A 27,439-nucleotide genomic window follows, 5' to 3' on the forward strand; every position below is an offset into this window, starting at 1 on the left:
TAGGCAAGTAGGTGAGTGAGTAACCATTTGCACGCGTGTAGGTAAGCGAGTTGGTTAGTTGGTTGGTACGTGGTTAGGGCAAGCAGATAGGTAGGTGGGCAAGTAGGTAAGAGAGGACTAGGTGGGCAGATGGGTAGGTCGGTGTCTATATATGTAGGCAGACTGGCAATGAGTCGTTAAACCAGATTCCCATTCAAGATTATTAGGCCACCACGTGACTGAATCTAGGCCACGCATGTATTAATTGATCAGATCGCACCGTGCCAAGGGAGAACTGCCACATTGCCATACACACAACTGCGTAGTATTCACACATGCCAACAACACAGCCACGTTTCATGCACACCAATTACAAGACTCACCTAAAGCCTACAAACTGTTGGTGCAAATTCCGTTAAGCAGGCACCTTTTAAAGCCGGCATGGCGCACGAGGGTGTGATGTGGTCACCACCACGCCCGAACGCATTTGTCTCACCATTGATGATGTTTACGCACCATGCCAGGTACTCATTGAGGGCTTAGTCAACCTAAGCAAGGCTCAGGACCAATTTTGATGAATGGGAATCGGAGGTCGCCAGGATGGTATTGCAGTGCCCTACCATACAATAGTTAGAAAAACAAATTTAACTTGAATACACACACACACTCGTGCACACGGACAGCACACAAAATCGGGCAATACGTTCAGATCTATGTATTAATAGGTGCTCGCTAACAGCACTTACGGGTCATAATACTTGCAAGTAAACACTGGGGTGTCCTGATACTTACTCGTTTGCTACCCGTCTTTGTCTCACTCCCAGCTCACAGTCATCGCCGCACTATACTGAACCGTACTAAATTTAGGCCGAATGGACCTAGGGGAGGCAACAGACCAAGTGTATTAAAATTGCTGGTTAATGTGAAACTAATTTATTGCACTGTACACCCTACTCATTTTAGGCCGAGCAGACCTAGGGGAGGCACGGAACAATTTTTATTTAAATCGCCAGCTGTGAATTTGACACCGCAGGCAGGAGTCAGGTGGCAGTGCACCGACCACACCACCAGCGTCCCCAGAGCGTACAGGCCACACTCGGGGCAAGAGCTCACCAAGGCCCATCGCTTCCTTCCTTCTGCCCGACCCCAACCACAGACGTTTCAAGCCAACGTCGTCGTCGTCAGCAGCAGCAGCCACCATCCACCCCCAGTGTGGGACGAAAGCCTCCTCCAACGAGACGTCGCCATCGCTCACAGCGATCCGCAGGGGCCCCGCACGTGGATTCCGTCGCTCCGTCTCCCACGGCGGCCGTGCGTCCCCTCGGGAGGGTCTCCACCTTTGGCTGCCACTCCGTCGCTAGTCTCGACCACCTGGCCAGGCTCCACTTCCCTCCCCACGGCGGTCAATGGGATGGATGTCGTAGAGAGAGCCACGTCTCGTCAGGGTTCTCCCCAGCATGTCGCGGCGAACCGACACGCATGTAATGACCACATTGTTCGCAAGGGCAGCTGTCACCCACGCCCTATGTAGCGACATAGCAACACACGCTCGCAGGCGCTCACATACGGCAGATACACATACCCCGCACACACACACACACACGTGGCCATAGGGCAGCACACAGATGCATGCACACATGACTCACATTCCCATACATAGACTCACTCAAATACAGCATGCACACAGAACATGGTACAACACGATATACTTACACACGCACGCGCATATAGAGTTCAGATACACAACAGACAGCGCACAGACTATGTAGTCACATAAGGACCACACAGACTCCATACACATGTTCATGTTAAACTTAGACGAGTATATCGGCAAAGGTCCCCTGTGTAGCTTCCACAGTCTGGTGGGGCAAGTGCCGTGAGCGACAACCCACGAAGGCCGGCACGGCACACGGAGGGGGTGGGTGGCAAAGCAGCCCGAACCAGCCGCCTTTGTCTCCCCGGTGATTAACGAACCACGGGTTCCCGTCACTCGCTGCGGGTGTCCGCCGTGACCGGGAACTGAACTCGGGAGGGTGACTGCGTTGCGCTAACCACTGCGCCACCGCTCCTCACCGCCGACGAGATTCGAGCACACATACCGAATTAAATACACAGAGCCATGTGTAGAGACAAAGGTGTCCCGTGTAGCCTCTAGCACGTTGGGGCAAGTGGTTAGCGAGTGGGTGGGCAACACGACGCCCGGCCGCCTTTGTCTCCCCAGTGTTGATGTTTACACAACCAGGACCGGTATTAGATATTCGTCACCGTTCTTGGCCGTGAGCGGGAATGGAAGTCCCTTCGCCGGGCTCCGATCAGTGCAGCGCTAAGCACTGCGCCACCGCTCCTCACATACTTATAAATAAACACACATAGACAAAGACGCGCACACACAGACACCATCCATAGACACGGACACACACACAGACACACACACAAAGACAGACACACAGACACACAGACAGACACACACACCATTCATACACACAGACACAACACAGACACAAACACAGACACACACACAGACACACACACACACAGACACACACACAGACACACACACACAGACACACACACACAGACACACACACACAGACACACACACACGGACTCCGCACTGAGCAGGCGGACGCGCAGCTCGCGACGCGTACCAAGTTGCACAAAGCTCCCCCGTGTAGCCTCTCACAGGCTGCCGGGGCAAGTGCCGTTCACAAGTAGCAGCACCGGTAAAGGCCGGAACGGTACACAGAGCTCGAAACCAGAACTACGCCCGGCCGCCTTTGTCTCTCCTCCCCCCAGCGACGGTGTTTAATACACTCCGCGCCTGGTACGGTACTCGCTTTAACGTCCGAGTCGACCTACGTGCAGACCGTCACACGCAGACAGCGTTGCTCTGTCACTCCCCGACGTGGCTATGTGTTGCTTCCACTCGTCAACTACCCACGGGGTGAGGTGAACACGCACGTTGAGAACACGCGGACGAGGTGCGCCTCACCTCGTCCGTCTCCCCCCCCTCCTCCTCCATTCATTCCCCTACCTCGCGCGGTCTCCCAGCAGCAGCAGCAGCAGCCCCCAGCTCGTGGCCGCTCCTCGTCGGCAAGTTCCGTCAACACGAGCCGCTTCGGCAATCTCCGCCGAAATTATCACGAAGGCGTTCGGCAATTTCCGGAGGAAATGGCCGAGCTGCACCCGAAAGGCGTTCGGCAATGTCCGTCAACGCTCGGCGGGTTTCACACGAAGGCGTTCGGTAATTTCCGTAAGAGACGGCCGAGCTGCACCCGAAAGGCTTCGGCAATCTCCGCGAACGCTCGGCGGGTTTAACACGAAGGCGTTCGGAAATTTCCGGAGGAGCTCGCCGAGCAACACCCGAAAGACGTTCGGCAATCTCCGTAAACTCTTCGGCTGGTTGAAGACGAAGGCGTTCGGCAATTTCCGGAGGAGCTCGCCGATATTCCTTGCGATTGCGTTCGGCTGCCAATCTCCGCTTTACAATCACCTTGCTCTCCCGAAAGGGCGGTTCGGCAACGTTCGTTAATCTCCGGCCGCGCGCCCGCCGAGTAACGTCGCGCTCGCGACAAGCGGTTCGGAAATGCTCGGGTGTCACGCGCCGAGTCGGCCCGAAGGCGTTCGTTGATTTCCGGCAGCGCTCCCGCCGAGCGGACTCGAGGGTGTTCGGCAATTTCCGCGCGTGGGGCTGTGGGGCTTGGACCAGCAGGGAGGAGGAATCGTGATGATGATGTATTTATCCTGGAGGAATCCGACGAGCTATAAAGCTCTTTTTAACATAGGTTTCAGTAGAGGCTGGTCGAAACGTTACAACAAATAATAAAAAAGCACAACATGAGTGCAAATTGTGGATAAACAAATCACTTTAAAACCCTACAAATAAAACAAAAAATGTGTTTAGCTGACTAGGTGAGGGGGGCCCACTGGATAATGATGAGGGGGGGGGGGGCTGGTTGAGTGTCGGGGTCAGTCCGGGGCGGTCCGCGACGGGACGGGGCGGGGTTGGTCGGCCCCGTGCGCCGCACGCGTGGCCCCGCTCGCTCTGTGTCGTGGCCCCGCTCGCTCTGTGTCGTGGCCGCCACGCTAAACTTAGCAGCCGCGACCGACCCGCTGCTGGCCGATAGATGGCCTCTTCCACATCGTCACGTCGCCACACGGTTGCTGCGATGGCACGCGACCTGATTCCACCGCTCCATCTCCGCGGAGGGTCGCGCCCTCGCGGGCCCGCTCCAGTGCCACCGTCACTCAGCCAAGGACGAAGAGGCATCGATTAGCACAACGTCGGTGGTGTCGAACACTCCGCGGTTTGAATGAAAGCATCGATATTCACTAGAAGTTTGGAATTAAATAAGCGATGTTTTTCTCCATTTTCGATGTTCTAAAATTGACAATATACAGTGATGCAAAGGGACATTGTCCGAAACGTCGCCTATTTTATATTTTGACAGATTTTTGTATTTATACGAAAGCAATGTTAAATATTCAACGCAAAATATCTATTTTCAAATAACATGGTCAACCACAGTAAAATAGCAAATCTAAACGGCATGGCTGTTGGGCCAACAGTGAAGCATCAGCAAAGGGCCGCCTACCATGAAATTCACTTCCACCCTCCACACTCTACAATGGAGCCGTCAGGAGCAGACTTTCTTTTAATCAAGGAACTTCACACGGGCGGCGGCGGGGTCGGCGTTTAGTTTTGGTGTAAAATACATCGGAACCGAAACCACGACGCTCCAATGTGAGAGGGGCCAACATCGATGTCAACACATCTTGCTGTCTCAAGGCTCTCATTCGTGGTTTACCGACCATCAACTTCCTTCTAGATTTGAAGCTTTCGTGACTGCAAGGATTCATACTCTTAGGTTTTTTTCGGTACCTACGTGACTTTACCGAAAAAAACCTAAGAGCATCAACTTCCTCTTTGCCGCTTTATCCTCCGATCGTTGTCAACTTCCTGCTGTCACGTACACCCTCACTATTTCGCGTTTCCCTCCTCGTGCGTTTCCCCCGTTTGAAGTCCACTCCTTCTGTGGTTTAGAGCGAGAAACTTATCTGCGCGCATTTCCTACCTTCTATGCAGCGTCCGTTACAATCGCCTGCTTTATCGTGAGAGTGGTGACATCCATTTGATCATTTCTGCTTCTCGAGGGATTTGAATGCGTTGCTTGGAGTCGTTTTCTGAATTCTCCCATCTCCTGGACTAGATTTGTTTGATGTTAATTGCCTTGTTCTTGCCTGTACCGTAATTAACTTGCATTCTCTAGGGTATTTTTGCGAGCGTGACCTGCGTCTCACCACCATCGTGCAATCGCTTCTTATCTTGAATTAGCCGGGCGGTGGTCGCTATGCACGTGGCCTGTCATCCAACACTGTGGAGTCAGAAAGGGTTGGTGTGAAACACCCTTCCTGTGGGCGTCCGTGTGCTATACCCTGGCTCGCCAGGAGAAAGCAGTAGAGCAAGTGGACTAATCGCTATCTATTCGCTCTGTACGGGGATAGAGCGTTGCCCCCTCGCGTCCGTGTTTTTAATTTTCTCCGAATGCTCCAGTTACCTCCCACTTGTATAATGAACACGCATTCATGAATTGTCTGCTTGGCACCTTCATTAAAAAAGAAAGGTGCCAAGCAGAGGCATTGCTGACATTCTGGTGTTTTTCCATAAAAGCAAGCTAATCTTTGTTTCTAATGTCTCAATTTTTTCTCCTCCACGTTCCTTATCTGGACAATTTTTTGGATAAAGTGCTAAGGATTGTCTTCACATCCCTGCTGACTGCAAATTCTGACATATCCTCTATCTCTCCCGCGCCACACTGAGCACCGATCCTCTCATCTCTGCTCCCCTTCCCTCAGTTTGCATTCAAGTCTCCCACTAATGATGCAGTAGGTTTAACCATTATTTACAAATGTGAAAATGTCTTCATATGTTTGTTAAATAACACGACCCGCAGCATGTGCTATGAACAAGGACCATTGCATAAAATATCGCCCATATATATTGTTTGATTTGAAGGCAGTTCTATTCAGTTCTCGTGTATGCAAGAAATATGTTTAGGAGCTCAACGCAAATGTCAAGGTCTGTTAGCCACGTGAGGGATTTAGGAGAGCGTCCGTGTCCTTTTGCTGTGCCTCCATTGAAGGAACACAGACCACAGTGGTTGACTTTGTGGTTGTAGTCCAGAGTTTGGGTTGCGTGGCTACAATCTCACCACTGTGGCTTGTCATTCATGAAGGAGACGTGCGCACCGGCCTGTAGATGTCATGATGCGGTTAATGGCTCCACTGGTGTCTTCGAGGAGGAATGTCTGGGTCTCGAATGAGGAGGTGCTTATTCTGGACGTCCACATTGTTCCACGATGTTCGCACAACAGAAGCAGCGATTTTTCCGGCTATGGGTGAGATTCTAGGATGGTGACTGCAGTGTGATCCCAGAAGGGGGATTTGGGACTTAAGTTGGCAGCCAGGTACATTGTTGAGGTCTTGGTTGATGGGTAGGTGGTTGTCATTCAACAAAAGACGTGTAAACTCCCTTGCTGTTTCAATGTCACTGTGGATATTTGGTTGCACAATGTTTGCCAGAACAGGTAATGTTATTGACGATTATATTGAGTTTATTTTTTAATTGTGATTGTGCACCATGGCCAATGCAGCAGCATCACCAGATAATTCGTTTCAAATAGTTGGTTTCCTTTGCATTTCCATTCATTGTTGTTGGGTCGCAGTTTCTTGTGATCAACATTTTTATTGTGCTCTGATGTTACTGAATAATCTATCCACGTACGTCGATTTATAATTTAATAGGCTACACAACGTAACCAGCATCGTGTTGCAGAGACTATAAGTAACACAATACATAATCAATGTATTTCTTTCCCATATACTGTACGGCAGCATTGTGTAATGCTGTTTATGACCAACGAAAGAAAATGCTAATCTTCTGTGAGCTCTCTGCTCTTGGAGTAGAGTCACTGCCCACACTGTTTGATTGTTATAGGCCATGGGCCAAGTTCACATTTTAATTTAGTGGCTAAAATGCATCACATGACCTCGGCAATTTTCTCCATTTAGTTTGGAGACATCGGCGCAAACTTTCACCGGAAAATTAGACCTCAAGAGAAAAATTGGTTTCAACTTAAAAGGAAACGTTCATGATTATTGACGACAGTGGTGAAATATTTCTCACCCTTAGCAACCGCGTTGCTCTCAGTACAGTCCCCCCCGCCCCGCATTTGTGTTTCGAGGTAAAGGAGTCGTGTAATTGGATCATCCCCCTGCCATTGCATGATTTAGGGAGCTGCGAGTGCCAGAAACGAAAAGCGGCCAAAGCTGAAAAGGTCACCCGTTTGGATGAGGAGGAGGGGAGCAACCGTGCCGTGGAGCACGCGAGCCACTCAGATCGTATCTCTATCACTTGGGGTTTCACCAGTTGGGCTGTGCATATATCTCATGTAATTTCAGGTTGTAACGCATGTCGTTTAGCATGATCTGGACATAACGCAAACAATAAGTAACAAGCCAACCAGCCACTACTGTTAACCCACGGTGGCGAGATGTTATCTCCCTCGGCTGGTATGGAGGAGGTCGTGGGTTTCATCCTGACCCTGACCCCTGTATATATGGAGTTTGGATGTTCTCCATTTGGTCGTGTGGATTTTCTCCGTGTCCTCCGACTTTTCCCTCCACATTTAGAAACATGCGTTTAGAGTATTTGGCTGCTATAAATTTCCACATGATAAGCCACTTCGTTGAGCTATCATTTGTGGCCAGGTCGCTTTTGAAAAAGCGCTATATAGCTCAGTGGGCCTTACCTGGTAAAATAATGTAATAGTTAACACTCCCACTGACTCTAGCCCTAACCAACTAGCCAACAGCCACTATCACGAGCTTCCTGCTGATCCTCATATGAACCCCTAACCCTATCTCTGCGCCGCCTGTTCACATTTTGTTAATTTGAAATTTTTTCGTGCGATCACATTTTTCTTGGCCACAAACCCCTCTTGTGGCCGATGGGGTGGTGGTATTAGAATCGATCTTCACATCACACGATGTCGTTCTGCTTGCCAATGGTAATTTATGAGTGCAAGTCCTGTAAATGCCCTCACCCTGTGCGCTTCATTTTAAAGCGTATCTCGTCTGCTAATCAGCGAACCCAAAAGATAAATCTCGTGCCAGCAAATTATCCAGCCATGTGTAATTGCTCGTCTAAATAATTCAGTGACATTCATCGCAGGAATACAAAGAGGTTTAGGACTGTCCGCATCAGAAACAAAAGGTTATAAATAGGAGGTGATGTGAGCCGTAGAGTTTAATGAATCTGACCTATGCCCAGCGCACGGCAATGTATGCCAATCTAACAGGACCAAAACCCTCAATTTAACAATATTTCGACATGTTGGGACAAATCCTGTTAGCGAGCACCTATTAAGACCAGTATGACACACGTGAGTAAGGTAGTGGTCAGCGCATGCGACCAGTTCCACGCCCGGCAGGATTTGCCTCTGATGGCTGTGTGTTGACAATTCAACATACGGCACCAAATACTCATTTCAGGCTGAGTGGACTTAGGGTGAGGCTCATACTTAATGAAAATAATGTTAGCAGTGTTTTGAACGGACATAATTTGAACTGAGGTTGCCTGGATTGTAGCACAGTGAGCAAACCAATGCAACACCAGATGTAAGAATGTATACAAAGACATTGATCCCATGTAAAGCCTTTAACAGCCTCTTGGAGCAAGTGCTAATAGCGAGTAGCACCTATGAAGGCCGGTACATCGTTGGCTCTCCAATGCTGATAATAATTTAGTCTCTTAAAGCGCCTTTCACTCGGAGGTCACAAGGCACTGCAAAACACGCACACACATTTACACATCGCACCAGGTACTAATTTAACGCTAAGTCGACCTAGGGGAAACCCAGGACCGGTTCAGATAACTATCAATACTACTGGCACCGGGTACACGTTTGGGGTGCTTCCATGGGCGGAGTTTGGGGGGGGTGCGCACCCCCCCCCCCCCCCCCCCCACAAACTGGACACCTTTATTAATTTCAGTAGTTTACAATTGAGATCAAATTATATACATCCGCGATTCCTAATGTGAGGGACAAAGCGAACGCGTGCCACCCCCCCCCAAGTATAGAAGTCAAACTCCGCCTATGGGTGCGTCTTTGTTTCAGGAGCGGCGTCTTCTCCCACGTTGGCATGTGCCTGTGAGCGTGCCCGTGGTGTTGGTTTATCCCAGTCGGGCCACCTGAGTCAACCTTCGTTACTTTTACGGCGCTTTATCACTTGTGCCTGTGCCTCGTGATTTTACAGGGTGCTTCAAAGAAATGTTAACGCTTACATGGGACTATCGTTTTTATTGGAAAAAAGAGCGAATAAATCACTGTAATCCACTGTAACATGACAACAAATGTATGTTAATAGCTTCAAAAAGTCAAAGAGTCTCCACTTGGTATCCATCATTGTCAACACACGCCTGGAATCTTCTCCAGGTGGTCTCCAGAGCCCGGAGGCACATTTCTCGTGGCATTGTTGCAAATTCGCAGAAGTGTTAACATTTTTTTGAAGCACCCTGTATTTACACAAGCTCTTCAAACAACACACGGATGTTTGTTTTTACAGCCATTCTCTGGATTCCCCCTAGGTCCACTCAGCCTAAAATGAGTATTTGGTTTAAAGACATCAGGAACGGGGAGACGGAGGGAGACGCCTATTGCAGGCCACGCAAACGCCACTCCTCAATGCGTGCCTTGTCTGCCTTGATAGGCGCTCGCTAACAGCACCCCCCCTACGGTCTATGAGCCGGGAGCTTTGTCTCTGACTGAGCTCTGAAGGTCACATCGGACCGAGGGACCGTAGCCCACCCCGTGTTGTGTCAGGACGATTTCCCGTCGGCTCCGGATGAACAGCGCCGCGTGTCCAGCCACACATCGACAGCGAGCTGCTGCTGCTGCCGCCTGGAGCACGCACCAAAGACAAAGATCCCCCGTGTAGCCTTCACAGACTGTTGCGGAAAGTGCTGTTCGCGAGCACTTATTAAGGCCGGCACGGCACACGAGGGGGTGGGTAGCTAACACCACGCCCGGCCACCTTTGTATCCCTAGTGGCGATGTTTACACACCTCATCAGGTGCTCATTTGAGGCTGAGTCGACCTAGGGCTAACCGCTCCCCTACCGCTCTCCATACACCCCACACTCTGCACCACACACACACGAGCCCGTACCATGAACATGGTGTGGTGCAGAGTGGTGTGTGGTTCAGGGTGGGTGGGCTGTGTGTTGTAGGCTGGTGTGTGGTGCAGGAAGAGTTGTGTGTGGTTCAGGGTGGGTGTGCTGTAGGGCTGTGTGTTGTAGGCTGGTGTGTGGTGCAGGAAGAGTTGTGTGTGGTTCAGGGTGGGTGTGCTGTAGGGCTGTGTGGTGTAGGCTGGTGTGTGGTGCAGGAAGAGTGGTGGGTGGTTCAGGGTGGGTGTGCTGTAGGGCTGTGTGGTGTAGGCTGGTGTGTGGTGCAGGAAGAGTGGTGGGTGGTTCAGGGTGGGTGTGGTGTAGGCTGGTGTGTCGTGCAGGCAGAGTGGTGTGTGGTTCAGGGTGGGTGGGCTGCAGGGCTGTGTGTTGTAGGCTGGTGTGTGGTGCAGGCAGAGTGTGCAGTGAGTGAGTGTAGTGAGGATCACATCGCAATGCGCTGCACTAATGAGGTCCCCGGGCTCCTCACATCTCGTGCAACTTCAAGGGCTCTCACCTGGATAAATAAAGCATTTGGTGCATCCATTAATAGACTGCACACTCACACGATCCACAACGTCGCGTCCTGTCATATCAGCCATGGTCTATCCACTGCTGACGGATTCCCGATGCAATCAGTCCATCTAGCTCAGGCACATTGGCTGATTGTATCGCTCAATCTCCGTGGTGGATGTCATCAGTCTCGACCACTTGCGCTCATTCCTACGTACGGTGCGAAAGAAGTTCAACATACATACATTCCCTTCTAGCCGTGACGTCCAGATATAAACTGGCCACTGATTTTAGCCGTGGCCGGAAATCGAACTCGGGTGAGGTTGGTTTCTAAAACGCAGTGCGTAAACCACGGCGCCACCGCTCCCTCTGTATTCGCATCAAAAGCTTTTGCGACTCCTATTGTAGTACAAGTCCACTCGCCTAACGTGCACACGCTATAGTGCCATATACATCAAGATCGTGAGATATATACGTCAACAATTTAAAAAAACATTAGTTAATGATAATTAAAACATTGGTATTCCGCAATTATTATTATAGTGCAAGGCTATGGCGTCTGGAGTCATCTCACAGTAGGGGCGATGTCGCTGCTGCTGCTGCTTCTGCTGCTCCGTGTGATCCCGACTCTATTAGATTCACGTCGCGGGATCTTTACATCCACTGTAAAGCAGACGGCTTGTATGTGCGGTGAATGCACCTGCAGTAATAACTGGGGCACCCTATCGTATGCTGACCACGAGCCTCTGCAATCAACGGCGACTGCCACTTTATGGGCAAGTCCACAGTGGTTGCTCTATGGACAGACTCGTGCCCGCCATAGGAACGTTGAATTTCCACAAATGGCTCCGGTTGTAAATTGACAATAAGCACCACCCATACAGATTGCATTTGGAAATCACTTGTTGGACGTGTGAAGGTTTATTTTGTGCATTACGCTCTGCAGTCAGCAGCGTTTAAATTTTTAAAAAAATGTACTCTACATATGTAACCTATTAACTAAAAAGCTAAGCTATACCACTAAACTATTTAAACTAGGCATAACGTAGAAGATGCCATCGGCTGACATGCTATGCCTGCACGTGTACATGGCGTGCATATTTAATGGTTGCGTTCATTAAATGGGCACGGGCACACATCCATTCCTATACATTATTCATACGACCCAGTGTGAGATTCTAAATTACTTTCGTCGTCGTGCACATATTGAAAGTGATGTAGCTGTATAGGACAGAGAAAGTCCACTCTTGTTTTAGATTACTTGAAGATGACAATCATCAGCCATGGTCAATCCACTGCTGGATGAGTTTGTCGCCACCAACCCTGATGCTGCGATATCACAGAAAGTGCAATACGCGAATACAAGTGAATGCCTGTGTCCGTTATATGTGTCACGGAAAGCGTCATTGTGTCTCAAAGACTATATTTCATTCTTTCTCTTCTATGTGCCGTGTACAAGGACCGTTGCCCGAAACGTCGCCTATTCTATATTTTTCATGCCACAGTATTATTGACGAGTGTGTTCAGTGTTTTTTTTAGCATGGGCCTGCGTGGAGATGTTTGGGAAATGCCTCCTTGAATATCTTTGTATCCTGAAGTAATTGAACGGTCTCGAGTGATATATATTATTTATAATTACTAGTCTTTGGAAATGTATACGTAATATATGAAAACCATGATGATACATCTGGTGCACAGTACGGTACACATGCCTGTGAATAGTATGAGCAATTCAGCTGTGTTATTTCTAAAATCACTGCTTACTGAGCACAGACCCACAGGACCAAAACTGCAATCTGCCAGCAAGAAATCCAACTATTAGAAGTATAACTTACTTCAGGGCAGCCCGTCCTACAGACGGGGTTATCTTACCCATAGGATCAGTCAGTGGCGGCTGGTGATATTTATTTTTGGGGGGGCGCATTTTTTTTATTTTATTGAGGGGGGCAAATAAATATAAAGCAGTACCAAAAACCATTTTGACTACTTGAATATAAATTTTGATGATCTTTATTTACATTTCAGACCAAAAGAAGTACCAAAAAGCATGTTTCCTACTTGAACATAAATGTTTCTCTTTTATATACATTTCAGACCAAAGTACCAAAAAGCATGTTTCCTACTTGAACATAAATGTTTCTCTTTTATATACATTTCAGACCAAAGTACCAAAAGCATGTTTCCTACTTGAACATAAAAACGTTAGTTTCATGCTATTATCAATATGGCTGCGGCTACTTTCATGACGTTTGCATTTGTCAGAGAGATGTTTGAGGTCTCTTACCCCCGTCGTTGTCCACAAAACTTCAGTGCCGACACTTTGAAATAAAAGACAGGGAAAACAAAAAAGAGAATTGCTAACATCACATCCAGCCAGCCACCTCCGTTTCTCATAACAAGCGCGGGTGAAGCTTCGTGTGTAGCTTCGTCCTCTGTCACTGGCCTGCTGCTGGATTTGTAAATCGGGTTGGTCCGGTCCGAGATCCTTTATCTTTTTTATTTCTTCCAGCGAAAGCCTTGTGAAAGGGTTTTTTTGTAAATAAATTACAGAATTTGGATGAACTGCTGCCATTGTTTACACAAAAAATTTGATCAGCCTAGCAAGTGTCAAAGTGGTGTCGCCTTCGCACTCGCAATAGTGGCCTACAGCGTAAATTTGAATGACAGGTGACGAGAACCAATCAGATTGGATAAAATAACATGTATCCAATTCTGATTGGCCAGGGACGCAACGACTTGCGCCCCGAGGAGAATCTTTAAGAAACCAATTAGAGACCAGCTTCAGGTCACATGCTGTCCGAAAATGTAAAGTCTCACATAGACATCCATTTGTCCGGCGCCCCGCATGAAACACATTGAAAAACATAGAAAATAGTTGACCGATTAAAGCCAGTTTTTATTAAATGCTGATGCTTTTCTTACTACCAGCCGGCACATCGTATGAAAAAAATATTTTATTTATGTATTTTTATATAAATTTTGCATATGTATATTTCTTGAATATTGATGGGGGCGGCGCCCCTGCGCCCTCTATTGACGAGCCGCCACTGGGATCAGTCCCTATTTCTCAACTCTTCTCCCCTAACTAGTTTCTCTTGCCATGTGGTCTTCCTCTTCTTGGCCACTCTCAAAACTCACCAGACACCTCACCACTTGGTACACACGGCAAGATACATAACTAGTAAAAGTAAAATATGAGTGAACAGGTTTCTGGAATTGATAAAGATTATATCCAAAGACCCAAAGAATATTATATCGCTTGGGAAAAGAGATGAGAGGAGGGGAATTCCAAACTTGAGGATGCGAAGAAAGCAAAGTTAAGTGGCCCGGAGAGTTGGTGTGTGGTTGAACAGTCGTGTGGATGCGACGACACAGTCTGGTGACCCTCGACAGGGGTGGAGGAAACAGAGTGGCATTCGTGGCAAGGGTCACCCATCTCGTAGCGGGGTCACCCGTCTCGTAGCGATAGAAGAGTGATAAGAAGGCGACCGACCGCTGGCGAGCGAGTGACTGCTGGAGTGAATGAGTGAGATGCAACTCATTCTAGATTGGAAGTTTTTGTGACTGCAGTCACGAAAGAACCAAAGAGTAGAGATCAACTCACTCCGATTCACTGTTCGTCATCGGATGGCATTTGTCGTGTTGGTGACCCAGGTGACTGTCACAGACGAGACTCATCCTGGCCTCTTGGGTTCTCACCTGGTGACACACAAATAGAAACTCCCCGAATGAACCTGCCTGCTGTTGTATGCGGACTTTCTCACCAGCGGTTCGGGTGACGACGATGTGTTTGCTCCAGAGTGGAACTTGCCTGCCACGTCGCTCCCCTCGTGTGTGTGTGTGTGAGAGGGCTCGCAATGACGGCGTGGCCACTCAGATCTCAACTCCACGTTGCTAGGCGCCATTCCACCTCGCTTGTTGTAGCATCGGCTACTGAGCAACGGTCAACATTCAATTTCATAATGCCCCTCTCGGTGTGTTGTGTGTGTTTAGTATGTCTGTGTAGTTGGTGTGGATTTTTAGTATGTGCGTGTTGTGTGTGTGTGTTGTGTAGGTCTCTGTAGTTGGTATGTATTTTTAGTATGTGCGTGTTGTGTATGTCTGTGTAGTTGGTATGTATTTTTAGTATGTGCGTGTTGTGTATGTCTGTGTAGTTGGTATGTATTTGTAGTATGTGCGTGTTGTGTATGTCTGTGTAGTTGGTATGTATTTTTAGTATGTGCGTGTTGTGTATGTCTGTGTAGTTGGTATGTATTTTTAGTATGTGCGTGTTGTGTATGTCTGTGTAGTTGGTATGTATTTTTAGTATGTGCGTGTTGTGTATGTCTGTGTAGTTGGTATGTATTTGTGTGTGTGTGTTGTGTATGTCTGTGTAGTTGGTATGTATTTTTAGTATGTGCGTGTTGTGTGTGTGTTATGTATGTCTGTGTAGTTGGTATGTATTTTAGTATGTGCGTGTTTCATCTGTGGGGAGCGGTGGTAGTGCAATTCGCTACGAGCCTGGCAACCACAGCTCGATTCCCACTCAGGATCAAAGGCTGTGGTGAATATCTGAGCCGGTCCCGGGCAACCCCTAGGTCGACTCAGCCTTAAACGTCAGCACTTGTGGGACGAAGGCGGTGGTCGTGCGTGGTGCTGGCCACCCACCACATCGCGTGTGCCCTGCCTGCCTCAAGAGGTGGACATGTGTGCACGAAGAGCTTCTTAGCTCATCGGATTCCTTCAGGATGACGATGCCGAGGGGCTCGCTGACACCACTTGCCCCAACAGTCTGAATATTCTATACGGGGGTCTTTGTCTTTAATTTGTGTACGTTGTATCGTGTGCTCATGGTATGTCTGAACTATATGTGTGTGTGTTTAGTCAGGGTTCTTCACTGTACCCTTCATGCTAGTCTGCCCGATACTCCCCTAGGTCGACTCAGCCTAAATGACCACCACACACTGTCTAGTTTGTTCGTGGAGACAAAGGGTTCCCAGCCTCCACCTCGGGGTGTCGTATTCCAGTTCGGGTTTCCCTTCAATTCATTGATTCAGTCACTCTTTTCAGGTGTAGTTACCATACAAAGTAAGATTTCCAAACAAAAGCCGCTCGTTAAATAATTATCAAATGGTACATAGGCTTTAGTGTTGGGAACTATTGTGTTTCCACAAATTCATGTCAGTAGCAAGCGATAGATATACCAGTTTAACACGAAGGATGTTGCGACCAATATCATCCGTAATAGAGGTTTGTGGGTTAGATCGCGTAAATATATAAATGTTGTGTCGTTAAAACCCGCCACCACCCGACACAGCCAACTAGTAAGGGTTGTCACGTAAACAGAACGTGACAATTCGTCACTAGTACATCACTAGAGTGTAGTGTATAGTGTAGTGTATAGTTGTGTACTGTATAGTGTAATGTATTGTGTAGTGTATAGTGTAGTGTACTAGTACAGCACTAACCGTTGTGTTGGAGAACAAAGCCACAACATTCACAAACTAAGTACGACGTTTCGCCAGTAACTACAACTAGCTTCATCAGGCGACAGCCTGACAGATCAGTTTGTAAATGTTGTGGCTTGGCTCTCCAACACACCGATTAGTGCTGTACTAGTACACTATACACTCCACAATACACTACACTATACACTACACTACTATACACTACACACTAGTGCTGTACTAGTGACGAATTGTCACGTTGTTTACGTGACAACCCTTACTAGTTGGCTGTGTCGGGTGGTGGCAGGTTTAAACGACACATTTATATATTTACGCGATCTAACCCACAAACCTCTATTATGATAGGTGTATCATTTAACGACACGGGTGGCAATGGTTTAATCGGGCTACAACCGTGCTGATGAGAAGTTAAAACCCTCCCATTTGCCTTCAGAATGGAATGCAAACAAATATGGTGACGGATCTGCTGATTTGGTAGTGATGCACAATCGCACGAAACAACTCAACACGCTCATCACTGACACTGTGCATGGCCTTGAAAGGAAAACATATATATAATAGGCGACGTTTCGGGTAATGGGCCTTCATTGCACAAAATAATTCAAAAGGCATTGATTCTTGGATGAGTTAAGTGAAGCCGGAGTAGCGAGTGACATGTTGACGGGGGCGAGCCAAACTCAACTAAACCCTCATCGACCAACGTGGTCAAGTTTGGTCAAACAATCCCATAAACCGACACGGAGTGGCGTTAAGGGGACTGCATTTTATTCTGAGATATTCTTAAAATGTTCCAGCATTTATTTTCAGTGAACAAATTAGTAGTTTTTATTTGTTTAATGGTTAAAACAGCCAGACCTAACTTTATTTGACATTACTCAGTTGTGTTGATGACTTTATTTTCTCTTTCTCTCGTGCGTGCTTCGCGTCTCGCACTAAACCGTCGACCGTTGCTCTCTTGAAATCTGGAGAGTTTTGTTTGAGTAAAAGTGTTGTGCTAAACGCCGTTACCATGGCGACCTTTCTCATGCAAATCAGGTCGCCGTGGCAACGGACGCGGCGCGGCCCTGCCGCGAGGCCGCGCGCCTCGCTTCCGTTGCTACAAACAGCGCGGCGGTTGTGGGGGGGGGGGCCAGGGGGTGAGGGGGGGGGGTTACCTGGACAAAAGCGTTAAGATTCAAACGAGCCAATCAGCGCTGTCCCTCACTTTGCCGCCACGGCAATGGTAAACGGACGCGGTGCGGCGCAGCCAATGGGAGCACGCGTCCCCCTCCCCGCACCTTCGCGTTGCTGCCACCCTCGGACGGCTCCGCGTCGCTGTGGGGCGCGGAGTATAAAAGGCGGAGCGGTGAGGCCAGGCGGCCATTCGAGCTCACGGCAGCTGCATAAAGGCTGAGACGAGCGAGATCCTCCTCACCCAGTCGCCTCCTTCGTTCAGCTAAAACAACAACATGGTAAAGTATATCACAATTCATGTTATTTTACGATATATATGCACCGTCACAAGCCTATGTCTATATCGATACGGTGCGCCTGTTTCGTTGAATTGCAGGGTAAAATAGAAATGAACGGGATTCTCTGTAAAAGGAGGCACCGCGCATATCGAGAATTTTCCAGGGGATGCGATTGGCCATGTTGGGTTTTCTGTGCTAAATAAATAAATATATTTTGATTTAAAGCTTTCGTGACTGCAGGGATTAATATTATTGGTTCTTTCGGTAAAGTCACGTTGAAGGGAAACAAAATAATAAAATTTTTAAAACAATTGTATTGTTTCCCTTCTACGTGACTTTACCGAAAGAACCAATAAAATAAATAACTGTCACGCATTGCGGGGTTGAGGACCGTTCGCCAAAGCCCGCACCGTTAGATTTTATTGCATTTGTTGCACTGTGATTTTTTTTCTCAGCTGTCATCATCATTGTTGAAATTCACAATATGCAATGTATTCATCCAGCAATGGATTGACCATGGTTGATCGTGAATCTTATTTTTTTTTTCATATTGAACATATTCAACGTCGTGGCAGGTTAAGCTTCGTAATTTTTTAGATTTTTTTTTATTGTGTAATTATGAAATATACATTCGCGTGAGTATTGTGTTCGATTATTGTGTGTATTGTACATTAATAAATGCGTTTTTAAAAAATGCACCGAGGCTGGTGTTACACGCACGGATGTGCGCGTTACATGGGATGACAGGCACCGCAATGCGCCCATAGAATTTAAACAAAGAAAATTACATTGCGAGTACGAGAGCGCTTGGCTTGAGAAACCTGATGTCATTCTTTCCCAGCCACACTGGCACTGGCCAATGGCCGTGCCTGTATTCCCGTTAACGTCCGTTGTTACAACAACAGCAGCTACCGTGTGTGTAGCTGCTGCTGTTGTTACAGCAAACGGCTACGCGATGCCGTCAGTCTGCACGAACCGCGTTTCCCCATTGCCCGTGGAGCCTTCGCCACTCCCCTCCATCTCGTGCTGCCCCTCCCTCTCTAGCCCATCCCAGAGCGTGACATCCTTTATCTCAAGCCCAGTAATGAGAATACATCATTCTCCGCGCCCCATCTTGTTTTCTTTCCATGGCGCACGCCCCCCACCCCGAACTACCATCACGAAAAATCTGCCTTTTTAAATAATTAATGGGCTATTCGGCCACACATATATATAGAAAGAAAAACCCCACCAGCTCTAAGCAAATACAGTAATCGCTAAAGAATGTGCAGCCTACTATTAATCAGACTGGAGTCATGCGGGCTGCAGAGCCATACCACGACTCCCTAAAGACAAAGATCCCCTGTTACAGACGAGTGAGGCGAGTGCTGCGAGCCAACAACAATGGAGGCTGGCACGGCACACGATGGGGATGGTGGAGCATAGAACCACACGTGTGGCTCTGCCTGGTCTCTCCATTGTGAGACGTAGTATATTCTGGTGTTTTCGAAATGGCTTGATGTAACCCAGGCTGCCTTTGCAAAAAATGCATTGCTGTATATCTCAACTTGCCTATATTTTATTTTCTGGTTAAATAGAGGCAACTGCTCTCCTATATTGTTGGTATTTACACACAGCATCCCATATAGGGATACCCGGGGGCATTAAAAAGCCACTTACCACAGATGGCCACATAGTAATCGAATGCAGTTTGTCATGTTTGACAATCGCTGCACCGCCGCTGACACCACATGCTACCGACGGGCATGGTGGTGAATAAAATCCAAGTTGCAGAGATCGTAGCAGAATACATGAACCACTGCACCACCTCTCCCCGTGTCGGCACTCAATATTTCTGCTGGTACTGACCCCATGTCAATGTCTGTTTCCTTCTGTGTCCCCTCTGCTCCCCGCACAGCGTGAGTGCATCTCCATCCACGTGGGGCAGGCTGGCGTGCAGATCGGCAATGCATGCTGGGAGCTCTACTGCCTGGAGCACGGCATCCAGCCCGACGGGCAGATGCCGAGCGACAAGACCATCGGAGGGGGCGACGACTCCTTCAACACCTTCTTCAGCGAGACCGGCGCGGGCAAACACGTGCCCCGCGCTGTGTTCGTGGACCTGGAGCCCACCGTAGTGGGTGCGTGAGGGCCTCCCGTGTGAAACCAGAGAGTGGGGGGAGATGGAACAGAGATGGGGACCCCCTTTCATTTCTTGCACCACAGCCCATACGAACCAGATTCAGACTATTTATACTGGAGGAATCTGATGAGCCATTAAGATATTTTTCACAGATGTCCAGTAACCATGCCAACCCCATTTTTTGGTAAATGGATGTCTCGGTCACTGAGACAATTTGTCAAGGCCATTTGTGACTTTTGCTCCGTTATATGTTTCAAATTAATGTGGGACATTGCTCATCCTCTACATTCCCCTGATCAGGGCTAATGTATAAAAACATTTGTCTTTTCACCGGTGATAGGCTTACTGAACCATTGCTTTCTAACAGCATTTGTTTAATTGGGCAGTATTCATAGATATTTCCTCATAGAGGGCCCATTGCAGAAATACTATTGGGTTGCTTTGTGTGGGAAGCAAGAGATCACTACAAACATGTAGCTCATTGAGCACAATCGAGCACATTGTATAATCTATGCACAGCCACGGTGCATTGTAATACAGACCAAGGCCTGTTCACAAGAAATAAAACATTGTAACATTAAGTGCTGTCAAAGCAATGAACTGGGTGATCTAAGTTTGATTTCTGGCCATAGATTACACAAGTGGCAAATTATATATAAACTGGTCCTGGGACTCCCAATTCACCAACCTTCACTGACCACAGAAGTGGATTTACAAATGTCTGTATAATACATTACATTACGAAGTGCTATCAGCCACAACAGTTTATTTCCCATTGGCGTTTTTGCCGATCGCACGTGACTACGGACTGCAAGTAAAATGACGTGTGAGGTGTTAATCGACCGGCGTGGCCTGTGTGTGCAGACGAGGTGCGCACGGGGACGTACCGCCAGCTCTTCCACCCCGAGCAGCTGATCACGGGCAAGGAGGACGCCGCCAACAACTACGCTCGTGGCCACTACACCATTGGCAAGGAGATCGTCGACCTGGTGCTGGACCGCATCCGCAAGCTGGTGAGAGAGCCCATCCACAGAGTACTCCCCCTCTTTCAGAAACGTAGCCATCAGCGCTGTCGTTGCCCTCATCGGTTTTGGCCATCGTTTAGCACGGTTGCCTACGAGAGTACAAGGACGAGCAATTCACCAAAATTCGGCAACAACAAAGGTCCCCTCTAAAGCGCTAGTTTATGTTTTAAGAGGACATGGTTTAACATGCAGAGTGGGCCCGAAATGTTTATTGGAGAGAACTAGCGGTTCGAAGATCACCGTCCATCCCATTGCAAAGCGAAAGATGTCGAGCCATTAGCAGAGAGTGAGCAACAGTGCAGGTTTGGACAAGGTGAGCGAGAGTGGTGAGATTGCAACAGGCACCGCCGAAGCATGATGACAAGTCTGTCAATAAATGTAGCAAAGGTTCACATGATGTATGTGTCTCACGAAGGAAGTTTAATGCATTGATACATCATATCCCTTGTCATTAAGCACCGTATAAATTAATGTTTGAACATTGAATGCAGTCTTCTGGTTTTAATGTGATCTTCCTCTGACCCAGGCGGATCAGTGCACGGGGCTGCAGGGCTTCCTGATCTTCCACAGCTTTGGCGGTGGCACGGGCTCGGGCTTCACCTCGCTGCTCATGGAGCGCCTCTCGGTCGACTACGGCAAGAAGTCCAAGCTGGAGTTCGCCATCTACCCGGCGCCGCAGGTGTCCACCGCCGTGGTGGAGCCCTACAACTCCATCCTCACCACCCACACCACCCTGGAGCACTCGGACTGCGCCTTCATGGTCGACAATGAGGCCATCTACGACATCTGCCGCCGCAACCTGGACATCGAGCGCCCCACCTACACCAACCTCAACCGCCTCATCGGCCAGATCGTGTCGTCCATCACCGCCTCGCTGCGCTTCGACGGTGCCCTAAACGTCGACCTCACCGAGTTCCAGACCAACCTGGTGCCCTACCCGCGCATCCACTTCCCGCTGGCGACCTACGCACCCGTCATCTCGGCCGAGAAGGCCTACCACGAGCAGCTATCCGTCGCCGAGATCACCAACGCCTGCTTCGAGCCGGCCAACCAGATGGTGAAGTGCGACCCCCGCCACGGCAAGTACATGGCGTGCTGCATGCTGTACCGCGGCGACGTCGTGCCCAAGGACGTCAACGCCGCCATCGCCACCATCAAGACCAAGCGCACCATCCAGTTTGTCGACTGGTGCCCCACGGGCTTCAAGGTCGGCATCAACTACCAGCCGCCCACCGTGGTGCCCGGGGGAGACCTGGCAAAGGTGCAGCGCGCCGTCTGCATGCTCAGCAACACCACGGCCATCGCCGAGGCCTGGGCTCGCCTGGACCACAAGTTCGACCTCATGTACGCCAAGCGCGCCTTCGTGCATTGGTACGTGGGAGAGGGCATGGAGGAGGGGGAGTTCTCGGAGGCTCGCGAGGATCTGGCGGCGCTGGAGAAGGATTACGAGGAGGTGGGCGTCGACTCGGTGGAGGGAGAGGGCGAGGAGGAGGGAGAGGAGTACTAGAGCCGGAGGCTCGTCTGTCGGCCAGTGGCCGCGCTCCTTCAAGCAAAACAAAAAAATTTTGGTGTGTGTCCTACTTTTTCTATCCAACTCATGGGGTTCGGAGTCCCACCTATCTTTGTACCACGCATATTTGTGAAGCCCTATTTTTCTGCTACAAGAGTCCTGTACAGTGTTCTTGTTCTTGAAAATAAATAAAGAGGTCACATACCAACTGGTCGTTTCACTGGTGCGCGTTTTATTTCGGGGACGTTTGCGAGTTGTGCGGTCGGTCGATGGGCGCTGTCGATACTGTGAGGATGGAACGATGCGTGCGTTGTCTGTTTATCCATTGCTGCGATTCATCACCGGCTTAATACGCCCTCGGAATTGGGCAGCATATCGACCATAGCACTCAATCCAATTTGGGAGGTAAATCAGCCTTTGGATGCTTCTCTCGTTAACGTCTGACTCCGTGGCCCTACTGGACTTCTGTGAAAGAGCTTTATAGCTCATTGGATTCCTCTCGTATAAGTAAATATTCTGATTCTGTTAACCCACCTGACGATTTTCACCTCACCCAGTTTTTTTTCCTCTTTGTTGTCACGTGCATTTTATTATTTTATGGAGGTGGTTTAATGTTACGAAATTAATTATTTAACGCTTTAATTGCCATCTGCTGGTGTGTTGTAACCACACTGCTTGGGGCTGTGGCAGAAATCTGTAGGAGAGGCCACATGGGGATGAGATCCAGACGGCTGCAGCTTGTGTGACCCAGTTTAAACTTTAATAGATGAAACTCGAATGTAATGACAGTTGCATTCCACTATGGGAACCTCATTTGCCAGTAAAAATATGATAATTGGTTTTTTACCCTTCTATCTGGCAACAAAACTGACACCTTTTTACAAGGAGTCATGTTTGCATAGACCGCAATACCTGCAGTCATAATACAAAAGGACAGTGCACATTATCAGAGTTATGTCTTTTGTTTGTATTATGACTACAGGTATTGCGGTCTATGCAAACATGACCCCTTGTAAAAAGGTGTCAGTTTTGTTGCCAGATAGAAGCGTAAAAAAACAATTATCAGTTGCATTCCAGTTATGTTTTTCCTAAATGCTCAGTAAAATTAAGGGTTTGTTTTGCAGTATTAAATTGAATATGCACCTTGAAATTATACATATTTCAGATGTATTTAGGATGCTTAGACATCTTAAATGATTTATATACACAAGTACACGTGTTTGTCTTGAATGGAGTATTCTTCCCAGTAGGGTACATTTTTGTATTTGGAGCGGTGACAGTACATTGCATTATAAACTCAAGTGACTTGATGTCGATGCACAACCACAGCGAGCATCAATGATGAATGATATCTGAACTGGTAATGGGGTGCCCCTTCCCAAAATACCTTTTTTTATCAACACCACCATGGTGTAGTATGGTCAAGCGACCCCCGTGACTCACTGTGCGAGGCCACCCAACGGTTGGCTGACTGGATTGTTCAAAACGTGTGCTTTTAGATTCTTCAACGGTGTATTCAAGTAAACCGCACACTTGTGGCAAACATTGGAAGGCCATTGTGCCTGTCACCCTAACACGAACCACATTGAGTTTTCCATTGATTCCCTTTTTAGGTAAATTCACGCAGTGCCACGTGGTGTAGAGTAAACACGCTGTGTCGTCCTCACAAAAGAAGAGAGCTCCGGCAACGGAACCCCATCCTTGCACCACCAAGCAAAGCGCTTCATGCAGCCCCACACTCCAGTCCGTTTGCAGGTGGTTTGCCACGGTTCAAGTGTTGCTGTATTTAGCCAGGTGAGAAGCTCGAGATCATGATGTGCAAGTCACCTGGGTCACATTACAACTAAAATAAAAGTACAGAGAGAAAGGAAGATCTCGTAAAATCGTCATCACTACACAAACAAATCGATGCTAAATTATACATTTCCTGCAAGAAGTCGTCTGCGGAAGGTTATTTATAGACTGATAGGACTAGTACGAATTGACATGCACTACTCGTGTGTACACTGACGAGGGTACAAGTGACGCCATGGCTGCTACAGAGCCTCGTTCTCCCCTCGTGTACGGCACAGCAATAGCGATACGCGCTCCCCACGTGACGATGGCAATGCTCGTCACGAATGATAAGACCAGAGTATTGTATGCTCGCAACATTATTATTAGCATTAGGCTTGCTTATCCTGGACGGCCTCGCTGAGTCTCAAGACTCCGTCGGGTCCTGCCAAGTTTTTGCATTAGGGGATAATGGTTTCTGGATATAATCCCAAATGAGTAATGTGCCGGGATTGTTCAAATTTGGACCATTAAAGTGCGTGTGAGAATGGTCATATTAACCATTTTATGCAAGTTATATGCCAAGGTGACAGCCTAATGCATTGACAACTTTTTTTTAAACAGTTGCTGAGCACAGGCCCAAGCGGCCAGAAACAAACAGCTTTTAAAAAACATAAAAATTGTAATTCACACGTTTCTTGACCAGAGCAAGGGGTATAGCGCCCTTGTAAGTTGTAATGGTTTGCGGTGTGGGAGCGAAATAGAAATTACAATTATTATCTTAACTATGAGAGGCATTTCTGTCTGTCTGTGTCTCTGTCTGTGTGTGGCCGAAACTTGCGAAGGATTGGCTCTCAAACGGTGGGGTTCACGTGTAAAACAAGTAGCCAGGTCCCACGTCATAAGCCCCGTGCTGAGCCAGCGCTATTCCGATTTCGCGTCCATCACCTTCAAAGTAGTTTGATACTGGTAGGAACCACTTGGTTCCACCAGCCCACAGGGGATTATTGTGTCCGTCCGTCGTGCATCCAAAAATGGGAGGGGTGGGGCTGGGTGGAGAGGGGAGGGTGGGGAGGGGTTGGGTGGGGAGGGTGGGGAGGGGCGGGGTGGGGAGGGGAGGATGGGGAGGGGCTGGGTGGGGAGGGGCTGGGTGGGGAGGGGGAGGGTGGGGCTGTTGATTCGGGGGTGAGAAGGGTGGGGCTGGGTGGGGAGGGGCTGGTCACCCCGTGGTGTCCTTATAAAACTCAACGTTTAACCTACTCACGCCGGCTTGTGCCCGCCCTCACAGTCGGGCATATTTGCGGAATACACCACGCCGCCGTTGATCCTGGCCATTGACCGTTCCTACCAGCTCCCTCCGCAGGAATGTGTTTAGCGATTTTAATGCTGTTTTCGGTTATTAATTTCTTACATAGCGTGTGTTCGACCCTACCAACTGACACGCGTTCGGTGGGGGTGAGAGGGGAATTATCTTTCGTGTGGACACTGAGCAAGGTAACACAGATTTACGGCTCCCTTCAAACATTACCCTGACTGTTTACTCATCACAAATTGCCTTTTATAGGTAAGACATTGCATGACAGAGATGAACCAATGTTTATGAAGAATAGCCTTTTTCTGTACTCTTGAGGCATAACCAGCCATGCAATATCACTTACTGCACAGGGGCAAACCAATATACTCAATTATATCTGCATTCTATCATAGTTACACTTGTCCTCTCAGTACGGGGGTTGAGCAGTGACGTTATGTCAATTATGCTTGATTGGTGCACATCTGCTCATAATTACAGGTAGATTAGGTTAATTTTGTATTCGTTGACTTTCATTAATTTCCCGCTGTTGCTCGCGGCAAATATTTGCACCAAAATGCCGGAACACCCTCGCAGTCGCTCCTAATTACTTATTATACACGTGTGCATTTCCCCTCTCCCTTGCTTCTTTCGTGAAAGTCACGTACATAGATAACTATTATTTACGAACTTATTTACTCTATATAAGAGTGTGCATGTATACGTCCATGTGTGCGTGTGAGTCCATTTATGTATGTGCGTTGTGTCTGTGCGAGTCTGTGTGTTTTTGCGTCAATGTGTGTGCGAGTCAATGTACAGTATGTGTGTGTGTGTGACCGTCGCTGTGTTTGTGTACGTCCATATGTGTGTGTGCGGTGTGTGTTTAAGTTTGTGTGTGTGTAAGGCCATATGTGTGTGCGTAGTTCCATGTGCGTGTGAGTCTATGTATGTGTGTGCTGAAGCCGATGTGTTTGTGTGTGTTAGTCGATGTGTGTGTAGTTCCATATGTGCCAGTCCATTGTGTGTGTCGAAATGTGTGTCTGCGTGAGTCCATGTGCGTTTGTAAGTCGACATGTGTTTGTGTGTGTATGTCGATGTCTTTGTGTGTGGGTCGATGTGTGTATGTGTAGGTCTATGTGTGTGTGACTATGTATTTGTGTGTTTCAGTACATGTATGTGTGTGTAAGTCGATGCGTGTGTGTGTAAGTCGATGCATGTATGTGAGTCGCTGTGTGTATGTACGTCGATATGTGCATGTGTAAGTTCATGTGTGATTAGTCCGGACAGGCAACGCTGTCGTGGGCAGTGCTGTGGGGGGAGGGCCAATTCCAATTGACCTTTCCCCTCATGGCGTTTGTAACCACCACAGCAACCAAATGGGGGCTCTGGATGGGTGCGAGGGGTTGGTAACCCCTCCACCTTCAATTAAATATCACTAAATCACGACGAAATAAGCTTGTGCCGGAGGCTTCGGGGGCACAGGCGTCTATGACGTCTCTTGGCCAAACCCCATTTGGCAGAGCCAGGAGACTGAATCCTCCAGAAAAAACAATGAACCACTACGTGTGGCCACGTGGAAAGTTCAAACGCTCACTGCAGAGGAGAGGCTCTCACTCCTCTGTCGGGAGCTGGACCGGTACCGCCTGGATCTCTGTGGTATTCAGGAGGTCCGGTGGACCGGCTCTGGCTCCTGCCACCATGAGGGGTGGACAGTCCTCTACTCGAGGCAGGAGACTGCCAAACAACAGGGTGTGGATCTTCTTCTGAATGAAATAATGAAGGGGGCGTAGGAGCGTGGCGGTGAGGTGTGGGAAGCTCTAAGCCCCAGGCCACTTTGGGCTCGCCTTTTCATCAACCAGAGGCGAGGAGTGGTGGTCGTGGTAACTTATGCCCCCACTCAAGACGAACATCCGTGGGGGGTTGCAGGCAAGGCCGATGAGTCAGATGCCTTCTATGACCTGTCACAGGTGCTAGCTAAAGTGGCCCCTCGGGATAGAGGCATCTTGTTGGGTGACTTCAATGCCCGAGTTGGTCATGATGCTGGCACCTGGTCTGGAGTGATTGGAAGGCATGGGCCAGGTCAGCTCAATAACAAAGGCAAGAG

General features: G+C 48.5%; 3 protein-coding genes across 6 annotated transcripts in view; 2 read left to right on the forward strand and 1 right to left on the reverse strand.

The window, feature by feature from the left end:
• Nucleotides 1-14,523, reverse strand: part of LOC133346221 (dnaJ homolog subfamily B member 6-B-like) — a 30,138-nt gene extending 15,615 nt beyond the window's left edge. Inside the window, exons 1-2 of one of the 4 annotated variants that reach the window (XM_061557757.1) lie at nt 3,014-3,532; nt 1,093-1,364 (exon numbers count right to left, since the gene is read on the reverse strand). The gene's annotated coding sequence lies outside the window, so the exon portion shown is untranslated. Of the gene's footprint in view, nt 1-1,092; nt 1,365-3,013; nt 3,533-14,480 lie in introns of those variants that run through there. The other 3 variants (XM_061557759.1, XM_061557756.1, XM_061557760.1) reach the window with 3 other exon arrangements.
• Nucleotides 1-27,439, forward strand: part of LOC133346220 (cytoplasmic dynein 1 intermediate chain 1-like) — a 398,436-nt gene that overhangs the window by 2,515 nt on the left and 368,482 nt on the right. The window lies entirely within an intron of this gene.
• Nucleotides 17,427-22,479, forward strand: LOC133346217 (tubulin alpha-1A chain). Its single transcript, XM_061557744.1, has 4 exons — nt 17,427-17,614; nt 19,512-19,734; nt 20,601-20,749; nt 21,288-22,479. Exons 1-4 carry the CDS (start codon nt 17,612-17,614, stop codon nt 22,266-22,268), a joined length of 1,356 nt encoding a protein of 451 aa, XP_061413728.1. The 5' UTR covers nt 17,427-17,611; the 3' UTR covers nt 22,269-22,479.

This window comes from Lethenteron reissneri, chromosome 23 (assembly GCF_015708825.2).
Source record: "Lethenteron reissneri isolate LAM-NWPU_2019-01 chromosome 23, ASM1570882v1, whole genome shotgun sequence".
NCBI classification, from domain to species: Eukaryota; Metazoa; Chordata; class Hyperoartia; order Petromyzontiformes; family Petromyzontidae; genus Lethenteron; species Lethenteron reissneri.